The sequence below is a fragment of the Filicampus tigris genome, chromosome 1 (genome assembly GCF_054856515.1).
Source record: "Filicampus tigris isolate MCC_2025a chromosome 1, RoL_Ftig_1.0, whole genome shotgun sequence".
Classification (NCBI taxonomy): Eukaryota; Metazoa; Chordata; class Actinopteri; order Syngnathiformes; family Syngnathidae; genus Filicampus; species Filicampus tigris.
In genome coordinates, this window is record NC_141217.1 from 3,827,079 (window position 1) to 3,848,379 (window position 21,301).

The 21,301-nt window shown below is 41.7% G+C and overlaps 2 protein-coding genes across 9 annotated transcripts; both read right to left on the minus strand.

Moving 5' to 3' along the window:
- Nucleotides 1-311: 311 nt before the first annotated feature.
- prkag3a (protein kinase, AMP-activated, gamma 3a non-catalytic subunit) lies at nucleotides 312-3,930 on the minus strand. Of its 8 annotated transcripts, none has more exons than XM_086048338.1 (13): nucleotides 3,437-3,930; nucleotides 3,296-3,332; nucleotides 3,126-3,226; nucleotides 2,942-3,023; nucleotides 2,812-2,870; nucleotides 2,436-2,481; nucleotides 2,161-2,215; nucleotides 1,924-2,050; nucleotides 1,687-1,852; nucleotides 1,523-1,560; nucleotides 1,273-1,419; nucleotides 1,010-1,193; nucleotides 312-572 (listed from the first exon to the last, which is right to left on the minus strand). In XM_086048338.1, the coding sequence occupies exons 1-12, from the start codon at nucleotides 3,452-3,454 to the stop codon at nucleotides 1,077-1,079; spliced, it is 993 nt and encodes a 330-aa protein (XP_085904464.1). In that variant the 5' UTR covers nucleotides 3,455-3,930; the 3' UTR covers nucleotides 312-572; nucleotides 1,010-1,076. The 8 variants fall into 8 exon arrangements, with proteins under 8 accessions (XP_085904464.1, XP_085904456.1, XP_085904449.1 ...); XM_086048330.1 differs by having other exon boundaries at nucleotides 2,812-2,894; XM_086048323.1 differs by having other exon boundaries at nucleotides 3,296-3,357.
- A 157-nt stretch (nucleotides 3,931-4,087) lies between these two features.
- On the minus strand, nucleotides 4,088-20,603 carry cnppd1 (cyclin Pas1/PHO80 domain containing 1). The gene is made up of 8 exons (XM_086048304.1): nucleotides 20,375-20,603; nucleotides 19,837-19,939; nucleotides 14,379-14,460; nucleotides 14,155-14,275; nucleotides 12,926-13,054; nucleotides 12,790-12,851; nucleotides 12,591-12,708; nucleotides 4,088-6,060 (listed from the first exon to the last, which is right to left on the minus strand). The coding sequence occupies exons 1-8, from the start codon at nucleotides 20,435-20,437 to the stop codon at nucleotides 5,476-5,478; spliced, it is 1,263 nt and encodes a 420-aa protein (XP_085904430.1). The 5' UTR covers nucleotides 20,438-20,603; the 3' UTR covers nucleotides 4,088-5,475.
- Nucleotides 20,604-21,301: the final 698 nt, after the last annotated feature.

A 21,301-nucleotide genomic window follows, 5' to 3' on the forward strand; every position in this document is an offset into this window, starting at 1 on the left:
TTACATTGCGTTTTTGTGTTGTATTGTTGTGTTCTATAATTATGTCATAATAATGGTGGTTTCCGAGATGAATGAAGTCATGTAAATCGCTGCTTAAGGTCTCGGTACTAAATGGCTGGCCCGCCACAGTGAAATACAGTAAGGAGAGGAATTTGAGCTTTCCTCCTTTGTGCTGAAGGATTTGGTGTTCTTGCGCCGTATGCCGGTCATAATAAATGTCATAAAATGAAAGACCCCCTGTATTTCATATTAATCCAAACACTACAAGATTTTCTTATTCATGTTTTATCGGCATCAAACCGACCAAAACGTTTAGTGAAAATACTTTATTACAAATTGTACAGTAATTGTAAGCATCACAACAGTGTTTAATACAGAAAATGAGGACCATGATGTAAAAATAGTGACCGCGTAATCAAAAGAAGACTGCATTAGAGACCTTGGAAAACAGAAGAGTCTGCTAGAGGCTGTAAGGTCAGCGCGCTCGTCTGTTCCAGTTGCCTTGACAAAGCACGGACATCTGTATGCAAACAACTGCACGGCAGCTTGTCGCCTCGCTCGCACTGCGATTTCTGAAAGACATCAGAATGTTCACGAGAAAATCCAGACACATTTCCCATGATGAATGTTAAGAAGCAGGCGTTAAGCATGCCTGAGGAGCTAACATGATAGGTAGTGATGTAACGACCACGGCAATATCACCATATTAAAACTGCCATGACATCATCGTCGTCATGTTATGATATTCAAAGCAGCACATCTCATCCTATCAAAAAAACATGGCTTTTCGCACGCTTTAGCCAAACACAGCATTGTGAACTACATAGACCAAGGGTTGCCAACCTCCCCAAGATATCGGCATAATTATCGTACCGGGAGGTTCATATCGCAATCGTATTGTGACGTTTGAATATCGTAACATCACTAATGATAGGAGGGTTGTGTGTACGAGAAAAGTACAAGAGGGCAGGTTATTAAGGGTGGGAGGACGAGAGGTTGCAGAGCCTACCTGACTGGGAAGACAGCAGCAGCTGAAGCCTACACAAACAACAATGGGGGCCATATGCCCCTTGTTGCTAGGACAAAAGGGCCTCAATACCTGCTGGTGTTAAGACCATAGCCTGAAGCAAGTCAGATAGTGAGATGATGCCCCTCACCACATCAGCTCTGTCCACAAGCACAAGCCGGTGGACCTACCATGTACAGAAAAAAAACCCAATGGATGTTCTCCAGTATTCTTACATATCTCATGTTGTGGAAGGACACGCCCACCTCAGCTGTGACAATGCGGTCGATGATCGTCTCCAAGGTTTCATCCGGATAGCACTTGATCACACCCTCCACCAAACACGTGCGCCTAGCGAGAGCCTCGAGCATTGTCACGTCCAGGTTGTTGTATGTCTTCTGGGCTGCCAGATTCTACCACCGAAGGTGTGCAATCATGCAGTGCATAATCAGAGTTCAACAAAAAGCAGCACAAGACAATTGTTTTTCAGCGATGAAACATCTCTAAAGTACTTACAATGACATCAAATCGTGAGTAGAGTGCCACCACTTTGCCTGGTAAAAAAACAACAACAAAAACACACCAAAAAAAAAAACAGTTGGAAGGAATTTGGGGAGTTGGGTGCCTTGCCAACTGTTGCAGCATATTACATCATATTACAAACAAAAAAAGAAGCACACCTTTGTCATCTACCACCGGAAGCGCTGACACTCTTCTGTCCACAAATATGTCAAGAGCATCGTAAAGAGTTGCTGTTTGCTGAACGGTGGCAATGTTCCTGAAAGTTCCAATTCCCATCTCCTGGATCTGCCTCCGAATGAATGCAGGCTTCGGAACCTTTTCTCCCTGGCAACGCAGTTCCATTAAATCACACGTGACAAATCAACCTTAAAGATCAGTATATGAAATTTGCTCACAAATATATGAAGGAATTTAAGAATCCTCTTGTGTGTGAGAATGTGCAGGACATTCCCAGACGTTGGCTCGATGACGGGCAGCCTGTGGATCTTGTGTTTGAGTAAGGAATAGATGGCATCAAAGAGACTTGGAGAAGAGAAAAGAGTGATCGGGAACAGTGCAAAGTGCAAAGTGCAAAGCAAGACGCCTTCGACGGCAAAGTTTGAAGGAGCCGAAGGTGAGTTCCCTGTTCTCACCTGGCATCTGGCGAAATACTAATCAGAAATGGACGGGAACACTTTAAATAGACATCTAAACAAGAGGAGGCAAACGCAATCTTAGCAAATATACTAACTCGCACACACACACAAATATCATGAATCTAAAGGTTATTGGTGCATAGAGTATCTGTCTCCGGTGGAATATGTTGTGGTGGTTTTATGAGGGACCTCTGTTTAGGTAGAAAAGCTCAAAACAAGTGACAGTCCATTACCATGACCATTGACTTAAATATAATACTGAAATGACTCACCTCTCCATGTCTCAATCTTGTGGTTCTCCAGCTCATACATCTGCACCTTGTAGCAGGAACCACAATCTTATATAATAAGAGTAATTCAGACATTATTCACCTATCAGTCATTTAACGGCACAAGTGATTTGTCATGGTTGCCATACACTCCCCTCAAAAAGTACTTTTCCAAACATGCCTCTGTACAAACAAAAAATACCTAGAATATTTCTCTTGATGTTCAGTCTTTTTCATCTTTTAAAGTCAAACTGAAATGTTTCAGTCTACAGCAAAAACAAAGGAATTGCTCCCACTGTTCCAATACTTTTGGAGGGGAATGCATAGTATTTATAAATAGTACTACAAAGTAAGTCTACGTCGTTATTTCAAATCTCACCAAAGGGGATTTGTAGTAGCAATGAATGATGTTGATGAAATCTGTAATGGTCAGCATACCTGTGAGTGAAGAGAACGCATTTCCTTTTTTTGCAAGTGAATGTTTATTGAGGCAATCTTTACCAGCTTACCCACAAATCTCTTCAACTTGTTGTCCCATAAAGGTGCAGCCCTCAAACTGTTTACCACCAGTGCAAAAAAGGCCTTTTGCACCTTGAAGAAATAAGACGAATATTTAGGGTGACGGGTGATTCACATGCTGTCATTTTCTGGTGCATGTGAACAAATACGAACAAGGTTCAAGAGAGTACTTACTAGAAGCTCGGTATCAAATATGACCAATTTACAACTAGTTGGAATGGCATCATAGCAGCAGTGACTCTTCATAAAATCCATGTAGACTGTGGCATTAGCCTCTAGAAGTCACATGCATACAATCCTCATAACAAATTCGGAGCCCAACTCCAAGTATCGCGCGGCCTTACCATGTTTCGGTTTGCCTCCCTTTGTTTGGACCCAAACCTGAACACACCCAGCGACACATTCTCTGCATGACGTTGTCAAAATGGGTAGAAAACTCCAACGCACCAAAACACAGAAATCATGATGACGTCAATGTTGTCTACCTGCGACGAAGCCTCCATAATCCTGTTGGGTCCATTTAAAACGTTTTACAAAACAACGAACGCAGGCGCTCCCCTCAAGTCCTCGCTCTTTCCCTGCAAGAGGTTGCAACTATTTTAGGACTTGTGCAGTGCGAGGTGTCAAGCTCACAGGGGGAGGGTTCCACTCCCTCCAGGCATACTCTGTTGCCTGTGTACAAAACCTTCCTACGATGCTGCTCCATAACATACATTCGAGTGAGCCAATTAACCGCCGGATGCTCGACCCAAGAATACGCCCACTTCCCACAAGGCGCCCTGTTTAGCAATTTTGTCAGTAAAACAGGAAGACTTTTGGATTATAATTACTCAAAATCCTGACTTTGTTTTAACCTAAAATTTAAACTTTCATTTATTTTCACTGGGGTGTACTAAATTTCTCCCAAATTTACTATTTTGTTGTGTACAGCAGAAATCACTGATACTACAGGTAAGTAAAGGCGGTCTAATAAATCTATTTGGGTGTACCTTACTCATATACACTAGGGTGATACAAGTATCTATAGGGAGGATAAGCAGTTCAGAGAATGGATGGATGGATGCTTTGGAACAGTGAAAACCAAAGGACAAATCTCAGAACAGATTTTTTTTCACAAGTTGATGATGACAAAGGGATTTATAACTTAGCCAAAGAAAGTCCTTCTTTATTAATTTGGCTCGCTTGCATGACAATATTTTAATTTTACATGCATGTACAAAATTAAGGACATTGTGCTTCCAAGTATATCAAATTATCAAAATAAAATATCCAATTACAAATTCCTGTGGACAACTTTGGCTTTGTCAGAAACACAATCTTAAAAAACTGAGTGTCGAACCTCTACTGTCCAAAAGATCGATATTGCAATAAGTAGGACGTCAAGAGGGAAAGGTGGTGTTGCAACAGAAACGCAAGCAAATGTGAAACTTCCAGAGAACATCAACAAAGGTACGGTACACGGAAGCTAGTGTTAGCATGTTAAAGCGGAAGTCAACCCAAAACAATTTTTTTTTCAAGAATATGTTCCCAGCAGGCCCACTAGTTGTGAAACAAGGAATTCTGATTAATTTTGCGTTTGTGGAATATAAGTTTAAGCAGCAAAATGCACTTGTTTTTAGCCATCTGTGGGGGCGGCCATTTTGTCGTCTGTCGACTGAAAATGACATCACAACTGCTCACAACGACCAGTCACGGCTGACCAGTTTTCTGAATCTGAGCCGTGTTTGGTCGTTGTGAGCAGTTGTTGTGTCATCTTCAGTCGACACAAGACAAAATGGCCGCACCCAGAGATGGCTAAAAACACGTGGATTAACACTTATTCCACAAATGCAATATTTATCAGGATGCCTTGTTTCAACTAGTGGGCTTGCATAGAATATATTCTTGAAAAAAAAATGTTTGCGTTGACTTCCTCTTTAAATTAGGTGGAGTTACGTAACAAAACACACACACACACACACAACCCCCAGACAATAGGATACTCAATAGTAATTTATCATAGTACCCTGTTCTAGTAAGATGTTCATAGTTTAGTTTCAGCAGGAGGTGTTGCATTATGAGCATCATTTCCATTTAAAAGGAGTTGCAGCATTGTGTGTATGAGAATGACCTGTGTGACATTCCCCCAAAAATCTGTAAAGAAAAAAAAAAGATCAACACGATCGTAAAGCGGTTTAAGTTTCTTCTCACCAAGCACCATCGTTTAAACTCAACATACTTCAACCCTTCCCAGATGAGACTGCATCACTCACAACACACGGATCAAGACCTCCCAACTTCAAGCCAAGAACTGGTTGTAACAAACAAAAACAGAAATCCTCAAAATGATCTTAAAATAAGTTATATTTCTGTGGTCAAATAAAGTGACTATACTGAGCATCTCATGTGTGCTTGTGTACTATATCGCTCGTGTGTTCTATCTAGATCTGGAGAATACGAGCATGAGGTGGTGATTAAAAAAAAAAAAGCAGTGCTGGTTTCTTTTCCAGAGTCCGTGACGATCAGCAGTGGTCTTTTCAGCGTGCTAGCCGGCCATGAAGAGAGCCTGTGTCTTGTCTACAGGTAACATCAACTTTGGATGACAAGGTCCCAGCTGCCCAAGCGGAAACACCTTGAGGTGAGAGATTTGACTTGCTTCAGCGCCTCCAGTCAAGATGGAGGCCAACCACGATGTACGACTGCTGAATAAGGTCGAGGTGTTGCTCAGCGTGCTCTCAGATAGCGAGAGGGTGCTACGGCAGCCCGGGAAAAAGGCGGAGGAAGTGCACCAGGTTTCAGGAGACTCCAATGGTGTTTCCAGCTGCATGGAGCCCACAGAGGTAAGCAGTGAGCCCCACAGACACAATATTGATGCCTGTGGAGCGGTGTCAGGTGAAGCCGCTCCGAGCGCCTCGGTGTGATGGTTCAGACTCTCGTTGGACAGAGTGCAACAGGGGAGCCGCTGGGGTTGAGCGGGTGCGTCGGTGTTCGGGAGTGCCGGGGTGACTTTGCCTGGGGGTGTCATCAGAGTCTGGGCGCTTGGACAGAGACTGAGCTGGTGGAGCACAGTGCTTGTGGCAATGAGACCTGCCATGCTAGTCAGATACAAAAATCCGAGCATACAGGAGACCTTGGGGGAAAAAAAACACAAAACAAAACACTATTAGATTAGCGCAGCAACGTCTACGCGTATGAAAATGTTGTTTACATTGAAGTGAGCGTAGTGTTAATATACAGTAAAACAAGTTTGGCAAACTCAAGTGTTATTTGTAAAGGCGGGGGACGATTATCCGAGTAATCGATGGACTAATCAATAGGTTAATCGAGTCCAAAAAGATTCGTTAGTGACAGCCCTAGTTTAATAATTTCATTATTAATGTTATTGTTTATTTACGTGTTGAGAATGGCAATAGTGACAGCCCGATAAAGAGACATGGTGGTTCGCTTAGAAAGAATGAGAGTGAGAGGAGCCCGGCAAATTTGGATAAACCTCTTACTTCATGTGTGTGTGTGTGGGTGGGGGTGTTCTGGGGCCAGCGCACTTTAATTAAAACATTTTTAGATGATGGAGGTAAGAGAGCAACAGACAGCTTCTTTCTCTTGGATAATGGAGCTGGGAGGTTTTAAGTGGAATCTGTGTTTTTGGGCCAGTGTACAAACATCCATGTTACATGTTACTGCCTGGTTGACACTTTGTAGTTACTTATAGACAATTTGGGCATCTGTGCATGTGTGTTATTTCATTACTTCCGTGAATGTGTAAGCAGTTAAGGGGATGGGAATTGATAAGATTTAGGATTCTGATTCCATTTTGTTTAACCCATTAAGCCCGGGAGCGCATAACCGCGTTTCTACCACTAGAGCCGGGAGCGCTGTTGCGTCTTTCTAGCTTTCAAACCGGGAGAGCGGGTACGTCACTGTCCTTTTTTAATCCAATTCTCTGTCTCTTAGCCAACTTAATGCATCAGAATATACACGTGATGGTGTCGCGAGACCACAGAGGATGTCGTGGAATTTTTTCGAGCCGTAGGTAGGCTAATGGCGGTCGCTGGGAGCTCTGATTAAAGTAAGTAACGGCAGTGATATATAGACGACGTGCACGGCCAGTGGAACCAGTCGAACGTGATATGATATGCATTGTAGACAATTACGATATTGACGTCTTTGTAACAGAATAGATGGTAATTACCACTCGATTAAAAATAAATAAATAAATAGTGCTTTTCTTGCACTGACACGTTATTTTTACATCTTCGATTGAAACAGTAAATAATAATAAATTCTGCCTGTGTGAAAGCCGAAATGTCTAAGCTCTTTAATTCTTTTGCAATTTTGTTTCTGTCTGCTAAAGGGGCTGAGATATTAATCATTTTGTAAGTGTTGAATTTCTGGGAGAACTTCAGGTTTTCAAGGGTAATTCCAAAGGCGACCTTAGGTTTTGGGGAGCTGTTGAGAAAGGCACTTTATTCTTCATCGAGTCTCTTATTGATTTTTTTTTTTTTTTTGGGCGGGGGGTGCTAAACAAGTAAATAAACATCCACTTTGTTTTATGTCTTAATTGTCTCTATAAACAAGATAAAAATCTTTAAAGTAACATGACATTACAAATCCAACAGTGTGGTCTTAAGACATCCACATCCTAGGACTCCTCAATGGGGTGCCATGAGGTCCCCAGAACAAAAAAAGATTTGTTTTGAAAATAAGAATTGAAAAATATACATATATTCTAGGGCTGCAGCTATTGAATATTTTGGTATTCGGATATCCTACAGAAAATTGTATTGAATAATCGGGTATTTAGATTTAGATATTTTTTTTTTTAAAAGTAATTAAGTCAACGTTGTGTTGTTGGTAGCAACAGTTTGTGGCGGCAATAAATGTTCCAAACACAGTCCGGACGACGAATCAAGTCAGCCATTATACCGCGACGCACTGCCAAGGAACAACTTCAAAATAAAAGCCTTCCTAGACATTGATGACCATATCTTATTTGGTAAGGTAAGGTTTATTTGGAAGTTGGCTGCCATATTGGGTTGGTGACGTGTTACTGTCAACTGTATTGTGTGGTTGTCAATGTTGACAACACAGTTGACAGTTTGACACACAGACAGTGCATTTGTGACATGCGTAAATGACATGGCGCCATCTTTAGTAGACGTTTGAATCAAACGACGACACCAAGGAGTGATCGTTTCATTACCCCAAAACATTTGTACCTCCTCCCGCCTCGGTCCTTCGTCAGTCTCCTCACTTGTTATGGAAGGAGTATATTGATGGGTTACTCGGCTGTAGACTACAGAATTAAAACACTTTATGTTCACTTGTAATTAGGGGAGACGGGAAGCACTTCAGTTCTCGCGGAATCGTTCAGGTTTTAAAATGTCGGTGCAACATTTCGATTCCTAATCGGCGAGGGGCAATCGACAGACAATAGCGAAGTACAACCAATAGGAAATGTGTGTGCGCTGCGCCGGCGCGCAGCAATTGCAGACTGTCGTCTTATGCGAATATAAAAGAAAGTTCTGCTACGACGGAGTCCAATACTGTAGGCTTATTTCACTTAGGCACTCACAGGACTAACTGTTTCGCAGCGCTTGCCCATTCAACATGCCATACCAACAACCGACAACCATACCAAATGCAAATGGGTGTCCGGACCAAACTAATCTAGTGCATCGAAACCAGGGGTGTCAAAGTCAAATGGAAGGAGGGCCAAATAAAAATAATTTGCGACAAGCCGAGGGCTGGACTGATAGAATGTTCATTTAAATTTTTTTAAATGTCCAGATTGGATCAGGTCGTTTGCGCCTGTTGATGATGTCACGCTTTATACATCTGTAATATATTTCTTTGCGTCTATGTTTGTCACCCCCCTGGCTGTTGTGTTTTTATCTTCTGAGTTACTAAATAAAAAATAAAATAAAGTACATTGCTGCTACTTTTGCGAGGCAGCTCGTACGTCACTTCCGTTTGCGTTTCTCCTGCCAAACTGGAAACAATTTTCTGGTTGACTCGGGCTGCAAGATCGTATGAACTGTACATAACGTGAAGTAAAACGAAGAGGATCATATGATATATCGTTCAATGTTCAATGCCTGCTTACAGTGTGGGACATCTCAGCACTACGTCGAAACTCAATGAATTGATCAAATGCCAACAATTACTAATAATATAACAACGTGAGATTTCTAACATGAAGTATTTCTAATAAAGTGTGTTTTACTCCAAATAACTTTTCACCACAATCCGATTCTGAAAGCCACGAAAAGTGAAGTCTTCAGTCAGCATGTAGAACAGCCATGGGGTGGCAAACATTGATGCAAAGAAATATATTACAGAAATAGTGCAACGAATTGGGTTATCTGTGTTGTGGTCGAATTTGTGTCACGCCAAGTTGTTTTGTTTCCGAGGTTATTGAATGCATCGTGCGGCTTGCTGGATGGGAGGACATGCGAGCGAGAGTAGCGGAGGACAAACAGGAGAGCCGTTGCTCTTTATTGACTGAACGGGTGTCGTACTGTATTGGCATCGGCCCACAGTAGACGGTTGGACTAATAAAAACGTGATAATTGAACTACGTCTGTGTTCTTGGTAGACGCTACAATATATTTTAAAGTGTGACGTCATCGGCAGGCGCGAAGGACCGATCACATCTGCTATACCCACACCGGCTTGCTGCGGGCCGGATCGAATAATAAAGCACTATCATCCCAGGGGCCGTAGAAAACGGGGTTTGACTTTGACATAGGTGATCTAAACAGATCACACCACACAGACAGCAACGAAGACGACAGGATAATGCTCACTGGGTGTGATAATTATGGATGTTTGACAAGGTCAAAAGTGTGGCTGCACTTCATAAAAACAGACCAAGTTGCTCAGTGCAACACGTAAAAAATAATCTCGTGCAAAGGAGGTTGCACGTCTAGTATGATTAAACACCTCCATTTACACGGGGTAGAATTGTTAGTGTTTGACTCTTTGCATCGACCTAGCGGTGTTCTGAAATTCCTCCCTGTCGAAACGTACTACAGACTCCTACCAATGCTGAGTGTGCTTGCATGTGCACGCACGGTCACAATGCCGATAGTGAGGTGGGGTCGCCAGCTCCGAGTCCGACCCACATACCAATGGTACCACAGTGATATGGATCACACTGCAGTCAGAATCGGTTAAGTATACAAATGAAATATGTTTAATGCGCATATCGAGCACACGTTTTTCTTTTCATATGCACACTTGGCTTGCCATTAATGGGTGTTAAGTAGCATGCTATAAGATGCATTATTGTATTGTATTTTCTTGAGGTTCTGCAAAATAAAGTTCTCTTGTGCATAATTCAAGCTCATAGGTTTGATATTAAAATATTTGTCAAAAATATACATTGAGAACATAAACTGTAGAAAAGTTAATGAAACAAATATGCCCCCACGCCCCTTCAAAAAAAACAACAAAAAAAAAAAACGGAATCGAATCGAGGAACCGGAATTGGAACCGCCCAAATTCAAACCCTACTTGTAATGTGACCAAAGTACAGTGCAGTGAGGAACAGGTCCTAATATTGGGAGTTCTATTTATTTATGGTAAATAAATGTATTCCATGTTGTTGAAATGTTTACTTTTGTTTAAAAAAGATCGTATTGGACATGCAGGATAAACATGTATCTCATTATGTCCTTTTCATCAAAGTGAGAGGTGAATTCACTCAAAAGGAATGTTGACATGTAAAAGCTGGTTTTATCGCTGCTCTCCATTGTTAGTCCTTTGGGCGCCGGTGCTACTACACTACCAATGTGGTTGCGTAAAATAAATGCATGCAGGAATAGTCATGTGATATCCGGAGCTCTATTGGAGATCATTTTAGTAGAGCTATTATTTTCTGCACTCTAGATTATAGTTTTCACAGTACGATGTTCTTGTGAACAATGTCTGGAGCAACCCATTTTTCCCTGGTTTTCAGAGAGAAATAAACGCATGACGTACTGACTTCATCCTTGAATAAGGGCCACCTGATTCACACCTCTTTTTCTTGACAATGAATTACTCGAACTTCACACCATGTTCAACATGCCCCATTCAATTAATTATTCAATTGCACAGACTCAGGAGCATGCATATCAGAAATGTTGGGTCTGTTAGTTTTCTATGACTTTTAACTGTTTGCCATGTAGGCATAGAATTTAAACCAAAATCAATGGTTTAGCTGGTTAATCGCGTTGGACTGCTATTACAAAGTACTTTGAACACAACTGTATGTGCTCGGTTATCTGTAGTTTGAGCCACAGGCTGAATGACGTGTGCAGCTGTGTTTATTATGCTAAGTTCACACCAATCGTGAATGAGCGTTCCACTTTGCTTTATTCGCTTGCGTATGACCGCGGGAAATTTGAAACCTGAATGCCGCAGCGGCTCATTCGCGCACAGCAGCGAGGGGCTTTGCTTGGTAGTAGAGGACCAGAGCTGGACATTTTACTAAAAATTGAGCGCCCGTCATCCGTCAGCAGCGAGGGTACCCTTCCGTCGTCCGTCATTTTTCCCGGGGGGATCATATTGCGATATCACGATATTGTGACATCCCTACCTACCAGGTATACCAAGCTCCTCTCTCACGGTTCTCCAAGCCTGGTCTCTTTTCTTCTTGTCCCGGTAGTGGTAGCTAGCTGTGTTATATAGTTCGGGATGTCCACAAACGGCGACAATAATCCTTTCCTCCATTTTGTTCTCCACGCATACCCCTCCAAGTGTACAGGACGCTGTTTGTCTGACGTAGAATTCCCCGATGCCGATTAGCTGCCGCGAGGCGAAGAGGGAAAAAAGTTAATCTGTTTTAACTGCGCCAAATGGCCGGATTTTCAGTGCTTCGCTCTGCGTCCCACCGCTCCAAACGCACCATTCACGCCGCCGCGCATGCAACCGCCCATGCAACCGCCCATGCAACCGCCCATGCGAACTGCACTGACCTCAATTGAATCTCGACGCCAGAAACGTCCTCAATGGAATTGGTGTGAATGCAGCATTAAGAAATTAACTGTTGTGTTGGACCCACCATGTGACTCAAAACCATCTGAGGTGGTGACTTATTGGACGTTGCCAATGCCGGGCCATGGGCTAGCAAGCTAGTGGGCCTCGTTAAGCCATGGGCCGGGCCAGTTTGTCCGGAATGACAGCGTTCAATGCTTACATAGTGGGGAAGGGCTGACTAATGCCAGAAAGTATGGTGAAAAAGAGTTTAACGCTATATCGTAACAATTCAGTACAAAATTGTTCTTAGTCTTTACATGTTTTCAGCACTTAATGTGTTTTGGAAAAAAAAAAAAAAAAAAAAAATCACTGAAAACACATTACAGGATCTTTAAGTTTATTTTGTGTGGTCAGGCAAGGAAATCTACTTTGTTTGAAAAAAGTCCAAACGGTTGTGCAGATTATTTGGCGCATGCATCTGTTTTTGTCTATACTTGTGTTAGCAATATTGTGACTGTCACTGTAACTGTGATGTAAAATGGTGATAGCGTTTGAGCCCTAGATTCTTCAGTTTTTTTGGTAATCCGAATAAGCGCTAGTAAATGTATTTTACAATTCACATTCAAAAACATCTACCTTGCGAATGATGCCATTTGCACTTGCATGTACTGTACGCTCCTGATAGAAGCGCCTGCTCACCTTGATAAAGTGCTGGTAGATTGCTGCAAGTGTTTGGCTCCACACTGATTGCTCGAGCAGCACACAGAGGTCAGTGTAGGTAAACCAGCCTCGCGTCATCCCCTGACGCTCAGCAATGCTGAGAACACAAAATCACTTGTTTCACAGAAAACTCTTCATTTGCCAAGTAACCATTTGAATTTAGAGAAAGCACACAGACCTGCTCTCTAGTTGGCTCAGTGCATCCAAGAACTCATTTGACCCTGTGAAGAGACTCCAATCCTGCAAGAATTGGCACATGGATTTGGACAAAGAACAAGCAGGTACGGGCTGTATGCGTAAACTCACTAACTTACAATAGCGTTCAGGAAATTCATTTCCAGTTTATTGACTGTTTCGACATCCAGTTTTCCAGCTGCTCCCCACTCATCGTTAAAGACCTCCTCTTCCTCTCCTTCGTCATACAAGTACTTGCTGGCAACCATCTAACACAGAGTGACAGATAAACGCATATGTCAATGCAATCAAGACACTCACGAAAAATGGAAACGCAAGGCATACTGTATGTGCCAAGCCAAAACGAGAATATACAGTAAGTATTCTCTAGTAAGGAATCATATTTGCATTGTTCAATCTTTCCTTATAACAGAATTTCCTTATGTGGGAAACGACAACGGTACATGTCCTGTATGAACGTGCAAGTATGTTAACAAAATACATGTGTAACAACACAAGTAATATAAAGCCACAAAAAATATTTTCCCGCAAATTTTTATTAAACAAAAACGAAACCATAAAGTACAGGTATATGAACAAAATACAGTACAGTACTACAAACATGGTCCAAATACTTTTGACTAAATACTGTAACACCAATGCAGTACAGTACTTAACTATAGTAAACTGTACCGTATTTCAGTGTTGATTTTTCTCAGACTTTCCGACTTTCCGTTTGATACGATGATGGCGGAGCGGTCAAAGATTTTCCGTAGTATTGAGGGTGGACTGCATGAGTTTGCGCTCACTGCGGATACCGGAACTTGCGTTGCCAGAGATCGATCGTTAATGTAATATAGGAGTAGAAAATTTAATGCATACGTTGTTTTTCCGGGTGAGGGAATTTCCGTTTGACAGAGGTCCGTAGGTGGGAATACTTACTGTACATGCTAAATTGTACACATTAGGGACAGTCCACCTTCCACTCATTATATTAGTAGTGAATATTCTGAATTGAAGTAGAAAATAAACAAGGGCCAATCAGCACATTCACTGATTTGATGGCTGTAGTACTTAGATGTGAGGGGATAAAGGAGAGCTCACTGCTTGTGGATGTGCTACATTTCAAGCATCCAATGCAGATTGTGAAAGAGGCTCAAACAACCCCATAAAAACTTTAAAATTGCGCAAACAGGTTGAAAACGAACAAAAATAGTTGCAATGTGTTTGACAACACGTGAGTTTGCAATGCGGCGTTATTCAGCATTCGTGCGCACTCACAGCCACTGAGATGCGCTCTTACGGACATACCAACGCAACATAACAGTCCTAATATACAGTACATATATGGAATAACCCAGACACATACCATGGAGATCAGGAAGAGGTCAGAGGAGGAGATCTTTTGTAAGTATTCAGGGTTTCTATTTCGGAGCCTTTCAATGTAAACCAGCGCCAGCATCATGGCACATGGAGAAATACAAGCCTCCCTGGAGCAAAAACAATAAAACAAAACAAATTAATTTCTGTTAATATGACATGTTGTGGGTTTCTTTGAAAATGCATTACAACTGTATAAAACGTGTTGCATACCTGGAGACATGAACGGCATATTTCTTGTGGAGTTTCCTTATTGGGCTTGGTGCAGATTTTTGGAAGAGTTCAACGGCGATGTCTGAAGGAGATGACAGTGAATACCTGTGCAATTTTTTGGACTTGGCATGGTTTGATTCTTAAAACCAAACTTTTGTATGTCACACTACTCTGAAAAAGTTAGGATACTTGGCTTTTGGGTGAAATTTCAGAATCAATCTACAATGTCACTTTAAGAAGCTAGGCGAAGTTAACGTGTGCATGGAGTAGTTTACGGGGCCCTGCCACGTCAAATATGACAGACAGGCTCACGACCAGAAAAGTACTCAAAATGGAGTCTCTGCATAGAGAGGTCTATGCTTAAAGGAACGGTGGGGCCGGGCTGGTCATGTTTTCACTAACAAGTTCATTTTATATATTTTTTGGTCAGCAAAATGGAAAGAGTTGTCAATTTCTATTTTATCAATAAATTTGGGAGAAATTAGGAAATAAGTTACTCAATGAATAACGCTTCTTGTTAATGAGGAGAATGGCCGCGCCCCCTACCGTTCTATCCTTGTTCGGTCGGAGTCACTGGAGGAAGCGATTACAAACTCTCCATTGGAAATCATTGTACTTTCATTGCTTACAACGTCCAAAAACGGTGATCAATTGGCACCAACATTTATGTGGACATCCTTACTAATGACCACTTCAACACATCAAAAGGATTAACCTCGCCGTGGCTGATTTAAGAGAATGAGGAAATGTGGACGTGAGCGTGAGCTACATAGATTTAGGCTGGGATGAGCACACGCTGCTTCTTTGCTGAAAAACAAACAAAAAAAACAAAAACAAAAACAAAAAAAACACTGCTTCTTTGCTGATCACGGTTAGGACGAACGAGGCATTTAACACCAGTCAGGATATTTATAGAGATTGAAGCGGGAATGAGTGGACGTGCACATATATTTGGATAAGGAATGGCCACAGTTTTTCGACCGACAACACGCCGTGGAACGTAACAGCTGAAACGGTACGTTCCAATGCAGCCACACTCGGCTGTGCAGTCAGCCTCCTCTCTGGAACTTTTTGTTTGCTGAACATTGACGCTTGTGCGATGAGGTCTTACCTTACTCTCACGTCGAAGCTGCAGTGGCTGCAAGCGGTGTCGGACAAAGCACGCGACTGCTTGGGAGGCAACCCCGCAACATGAGGACACAGGCTCATGATCACCCCTACACGCTGCGCGGACAGTACGGAGTTAATGTTGTTGTGCTAACGCCTTTTGTTTTAAAGGCCTGAAGCTATTAGCTGTACTGTTATCCTACTGTTAGCTGGGGAGGGAAGGAAAGGGGGGGATAAAGATCCATGCTTGCCTGATTGCTTGCCCAGTGCCTGTCGCCGTCTGCCTCCCGAGAGTTGACACGAGTTTAGTGTCGCTAAATGTCGGAAGTATAAACCAGTTGGTGTTCGTGTGCGCATTCATGCTCTTGTCCGCTTGAGCCTGTGTAGTGGAGAAGCGATTACCACGGTATATTTGATTTTGTTGAGGTGGTCATGATGAGATCACGTTATATGTCAATAAATCCAAACTATTGTGCAGAACACTTTTATACTTTCACAGGTTGAAGTGGACAAGAGTAGTAATGTGCATTTGCATTTTGGTGGCGATTGGTCGCCGTTTAGACAACAGAACTGACAAAGCGAGGAATATTACCACGCTTGGCTCCCTCCCGTGACGTAGACTGCTGACACCGCAAACATAATGTAAGCCACACCCCAAAAAGGGGCAGGGAAATCTGTCGTAAACCTAATCACAAAAAAATCCCTTAAATCACTAGAGTCTTTTGAGGTGGGCATTTTAGTACTGATGTGATTTTTACATGCAAACCTATTATATAAGTGCCAATGTTTAAGCTCATCCAAGTATCCTTTAAGACTCACTTTTTTTAATGGTGTAGTTTTGAGGTTACACTCTCCATGGCATAAAACCTACCGATTCACTATCTTCTCAATCAAATGCATAACCAACACCAAGTTAAATTAATATTTGACCAGCTATTGGTAATCTTAATTGTCAAGCTAAACTAGCTAGCTTAGCTCCACAGTTCACGCAGCTATTTTACCACCAACAGATGAAAGTAAACATCATTGAGTTTAAAACCTTACACTTTGGTATTGTCATTTTTGTAATTCAACATTTGATAAACATTTTTTTTCATTCATTCTAAACATTTTTATCAACAGTACAAATGTAGAATAATCTTAAATTACACTGAACTACTAAAAACTGACCTCTGAGGAAGAATGAATATGCCTTAAAAATCGAAACAATTTTGAAGTTATGATCTTACATACGGCGTGATGCCGTACATGTGATACATGCATGATATAAAGATGACACGATTGACTGCTGCTTTCGTCCGATGGGTGCGTTATTAGCGACTAAGCTGCAAATGTTCATGTGGGCAGGGTGTGCGTGCATGTTTATGCTTTCCACTTCATCACTTGAGTGCTACTTGTTCAAATGATTTAACAGGTTTGTTGTATTGACTATTTTTTTGACGACAAACCTTGCACAACAGCTTGCTCCAAATCAGTCTGGAGATACCGCCACAAGCGATGGGAAGGAATTTCTCTTGTCAAATTAGCTTCAGCTTTGGAAGATTACGCCAAGTCATGACTGCCCATCAGGTGCATGCTCGTTTACTGCTGCTGCTTTGACTTTTTGCCGGATTCTGTTTTCGTTTTAAACTTACAAACCAAAGGAAGGGAAGGAAAAGCTGCACTGTAATTGGCTGCAGTCTTGCACATTTCCACCGCATCTGATGGGAGTAAATATGCTCACAGCTCACAGATGGTCACTCAATATTGTATCATATACAGGGAGTCCTCATTTTACGAACGAGTTCCGTTCAAACACTGGCGATGTAACACGAATACAAATACATTACAATAAAAAGCAGAAGATGCTGTACTTAGCATTAGTGGTGAGAAGTGGATGTAGGAAGAGGAGACGAGGCCGAAAAAGGCAAACATAATGCTGGCGCGCAAACAGACACGATCGAGACACTGCGCATGCTCATTGCTCAACCGCAAGGAATGCTGGTCTTTGTAGTACAGGAAGTGCTTGTATGCCGAAGTGCGTTGTTTGGCCCAAAACCCATCGCAAATACACAAGCAGGGGTAAACAAGTTCAGAGACACAGCACAAAAGCACACTTTTGGAGCGAGGAGGAAACCGGCTGCTTCATTCATGTGGTGAGTGACATGAATATCAAGTGTTTTGTTGACAGTTGAAAGTAACAAGCGGAAATGACGTCCGTTTGAGTCATGACGCCATGTGTCGCCGTACACGATGGGTTATTCAAATGCCAGAGCAACTCTGTCCGCTCAATCATGTAAACAGGATATTCTGAATGTTTCAAAAATCGGAATTTTGACTTTAACCCGAATATTGACTGCATGTAAACGTAGTCACTATGGTGCTGGGTAGGGTTGTCACGATACCAAATTTCTGTTTCGATACAGATACCAATATGTACTTTGCGATACTTTTTGCAAACAGGTTAAACACTCAAATATCAATATTTCCTTTTATTTTAAAACAGACTTTGGGAACAATAACTTAAATAGCTTTCTCTACTGAATATATTGGGACTTGATCCATACAGATAAACTCTGGAACTGCCCTGTTGAGCCTTTTAGCATCTTTGCTGTCCTTTGGGTACTTCATATGCTGTTGAAAGACATGTTGGAGAGTAGTTTGCTTATGAGTGGGTGGTGTCCCCCTCTCTGAGCCAGTAGCACTAGACTTGTGTTGTTGGTGGAGGGAGAAGGTACAGTATTTTAATTACATGATCATTTTACTTTAACATCCTTGCTTTATTTTACTTGTTCTTATTATTCAAAGGGTTTGTGTTTTGAAACTATACATAAACATTTAATGGACATAGAGGTGGGCGATATATATCGTCATCAATGTCATCGTCAATCTTGCTTTCACGATGTGTAATTTTACATTATCGAGTATTAATACTGCCTTGAAAAGCATAACGAGTCAGTCGACGGCCACAAAGTATGAAGAAATGCTGAAAGCCTCATTCGGCAAATCAGTTTGCATTGACAGCAAAGGAGCAGGAAGTGATAATCATTCGACGAATCAGCGGGCAGGACCCAGTCACGTGACTCTGTCCGCAATGCAGCCGCTCTGTTTCAAGTATGGAGGCGTGTCCAGCGGGGAATAATAGCAAGGCGCAAGTCCACGTCACCCGTAGTCTGTAAATGGTTTGAGCTTGACAAAACTGACATCGGTGGGAATAACATTCTTAGATGAGCCAAAACAGTCACTGGGAAGAGGAATTCTGTTCCACCACGGGCCATATGGATTACGAGGAAAACTTGGCGACCGCGCAAGCATGCTAAATAAAAGCTTAGTAAACACACACACACACTCAGAAAACAAGTCACAGAGTTGAACCAACAAACACAAACGCACTCACACACACACGCCCAGTACTTTAGCGAGTAATTCAAATGTGACAGCCTGGATGTTCGGTTAACATTCATCTTACACGCTTTTAGTCCGCATCATTCCTAACTAGCCTGTATTCCTGAGGCATGTTGCGCATCCTACGGCGGCTTATGAGTATGACGCCAGGATAAACGCAAACACAAATAAAGTCACAAGTGTACAAATCACAGTGGTGAATGAATAGGAAAATGCACTTTTCGGTAAGTTGCAGCTTTGTTATTCAACTCTATTCTGAATACGGTAGTCAATGTATGAGAATGGGTGCTGCGGCCGAGGTCCTCCAAGATTCATAAAGGCCGCGGCCAAGAGGAAACAGAAGCCCCGTCGTGGCCATTGAACGCGGCCATTGAACCCCAAAAATAGACGACAGACATAAAAAATGGGCTTCCGACTATGCGTAGTTCGACTATTTGTTTAAGTTTCCCATCTATAGTTTATCGCCTACAAAATGGGCGTCCGTCAGGCGGATAGTCGGTCACATAGGGGGAATGCCCAGCTGTGCTTATATTTCCTTTCCGACAATACCCGTTTTGTGAAGATTGACGCAGTAGTTCCTGAGATATAAGGGTCCAAAGTGGCCACACCCCTTTTTGCCAAAATATCAAAATTTCCAATCCCCTGCTCCCATTGACCTAAAATTTGAGATTTTGTGTTGTGCCAATGCCATCACTATCAACAAGTGCATCAAGTTTCCTCAAAGATCTATATGTGCTTGGTTAGACCCACTGGGTGATTTGGCATAGAATGACCCCACTATCGTCACTTTACCACACACAACCTATATTCATTTAAACAGTTAACACAGTGGACACTCATCTGTAAAGGTTATAGCACATTTAAGGTCGCCATTAAATTTCACTCCAAAGGCCAATATCATTAACTTATGGGTAGTATCTAATGTGAAAGAATGTGAAATGTGAAAGAAGTTGTAAAAGGCAGTCACCTGTCACGGGAGAGGAGAGTACTTCAAGGGACACATCACGATCCAATCCATAATATAGCCGCTTTCTCACGCGTTCAGACAACCTTTGGTGTCCAGGTAGAAACTACAAAAACAAGAAGCAGATTACATTAAGTGGCATTATGTAGCTGACACATTATCACTTAATTGGCTTCACATTTTATCCTGGGAGCAGAATGCTGTTATTCAATGTTTGAATTCATTGTATGACACCCATCGTTTAAGTATTATTACGTTATGTGCGTATTTGTGCTACGTAACGCTCAGCGGCGGGCTACATACACTGAGTTCGTGAAAATAGTGAAACTAAACATGGCTAGCACTCGCAGGTTCGAGATAACTGTATGCAATAATTTCAGAACCCATTTATCCAACACAAAACACTTTTGAGCGTAAGGTAAATTTACTCATTTAACAAACGGATCCAAGTGACAAACATTCAAAACATTCACAGAAACTGAACTAGCAAGCTAGCTAGAGTTAGCTTAGCTTCAGTAGTTGGGGGATTACGACAACCTACCGTGAACTCGCGGAAATCCGAAAATTGGATAGCCGTATCGTTAAATAAAAAGTCGAAATCCATAGCTTTGTTTAGTGAACGTTCAACATTTATCCAGGTTGACGTTGGAAAGACAACTGGTTGGCCTGGTGAGTGACCACCCTCGCTCCGCCAGAAACCCGAAAAGAAACACACCCCGCTTCTGTTTCAACTAACAGTGTGACGTCAGACACTCCTTTGCAGCTGTGTTTTCCATGACTGACCAATAGGGGACGCGCTGCACAATTTAGACCAGTCTCTCACGAACTATACTTGCAAGTTCTTGGAATGCGGAGGGCAACCCACGCAAACACGTGGGGAACATGCAAACGCCACAAACTGGATTCCATTCTACAGCCTCAGAACCTCCATTACACACGTGATGTTGTTGATATTGATTGATTTATTGAACATATAAACACAACATGAAAAACACGAAGAAAACAAAAAAAATAAAAATAAAGAATCAGTACTTATATCTTAATTCAGTAAACTTTATATGTTCAAGGGGAGTAGGAAGAAGTAAAACACTTGTCGAGTCCTACCCCTTGTTCACTATAAAGTATTGGAAATCGTGTTCTATTAACACTAAAGTGGGTTATTCATAAATACGGTACATATACACATATACCCGAACACAACCCATATAAAAACTAAACTAAAAACGCTTATTTTACATATATACAAAGTAAACGCTATAAATAGAAACAAAAAACAAAAGTATAAATATAAACAGACATGCCCCTATTATATACGTGTATAGATAATCATATTCATAATCATATTCATAATCATAAACCAAAAACTAAAGACAGTTAATTGAGATATTCACTTTCATTTCCTGTCTATACTTGATTTATATATTTTTGTGATACTATATTTTTAAACCTCTTTTTAAATACTGAAAAT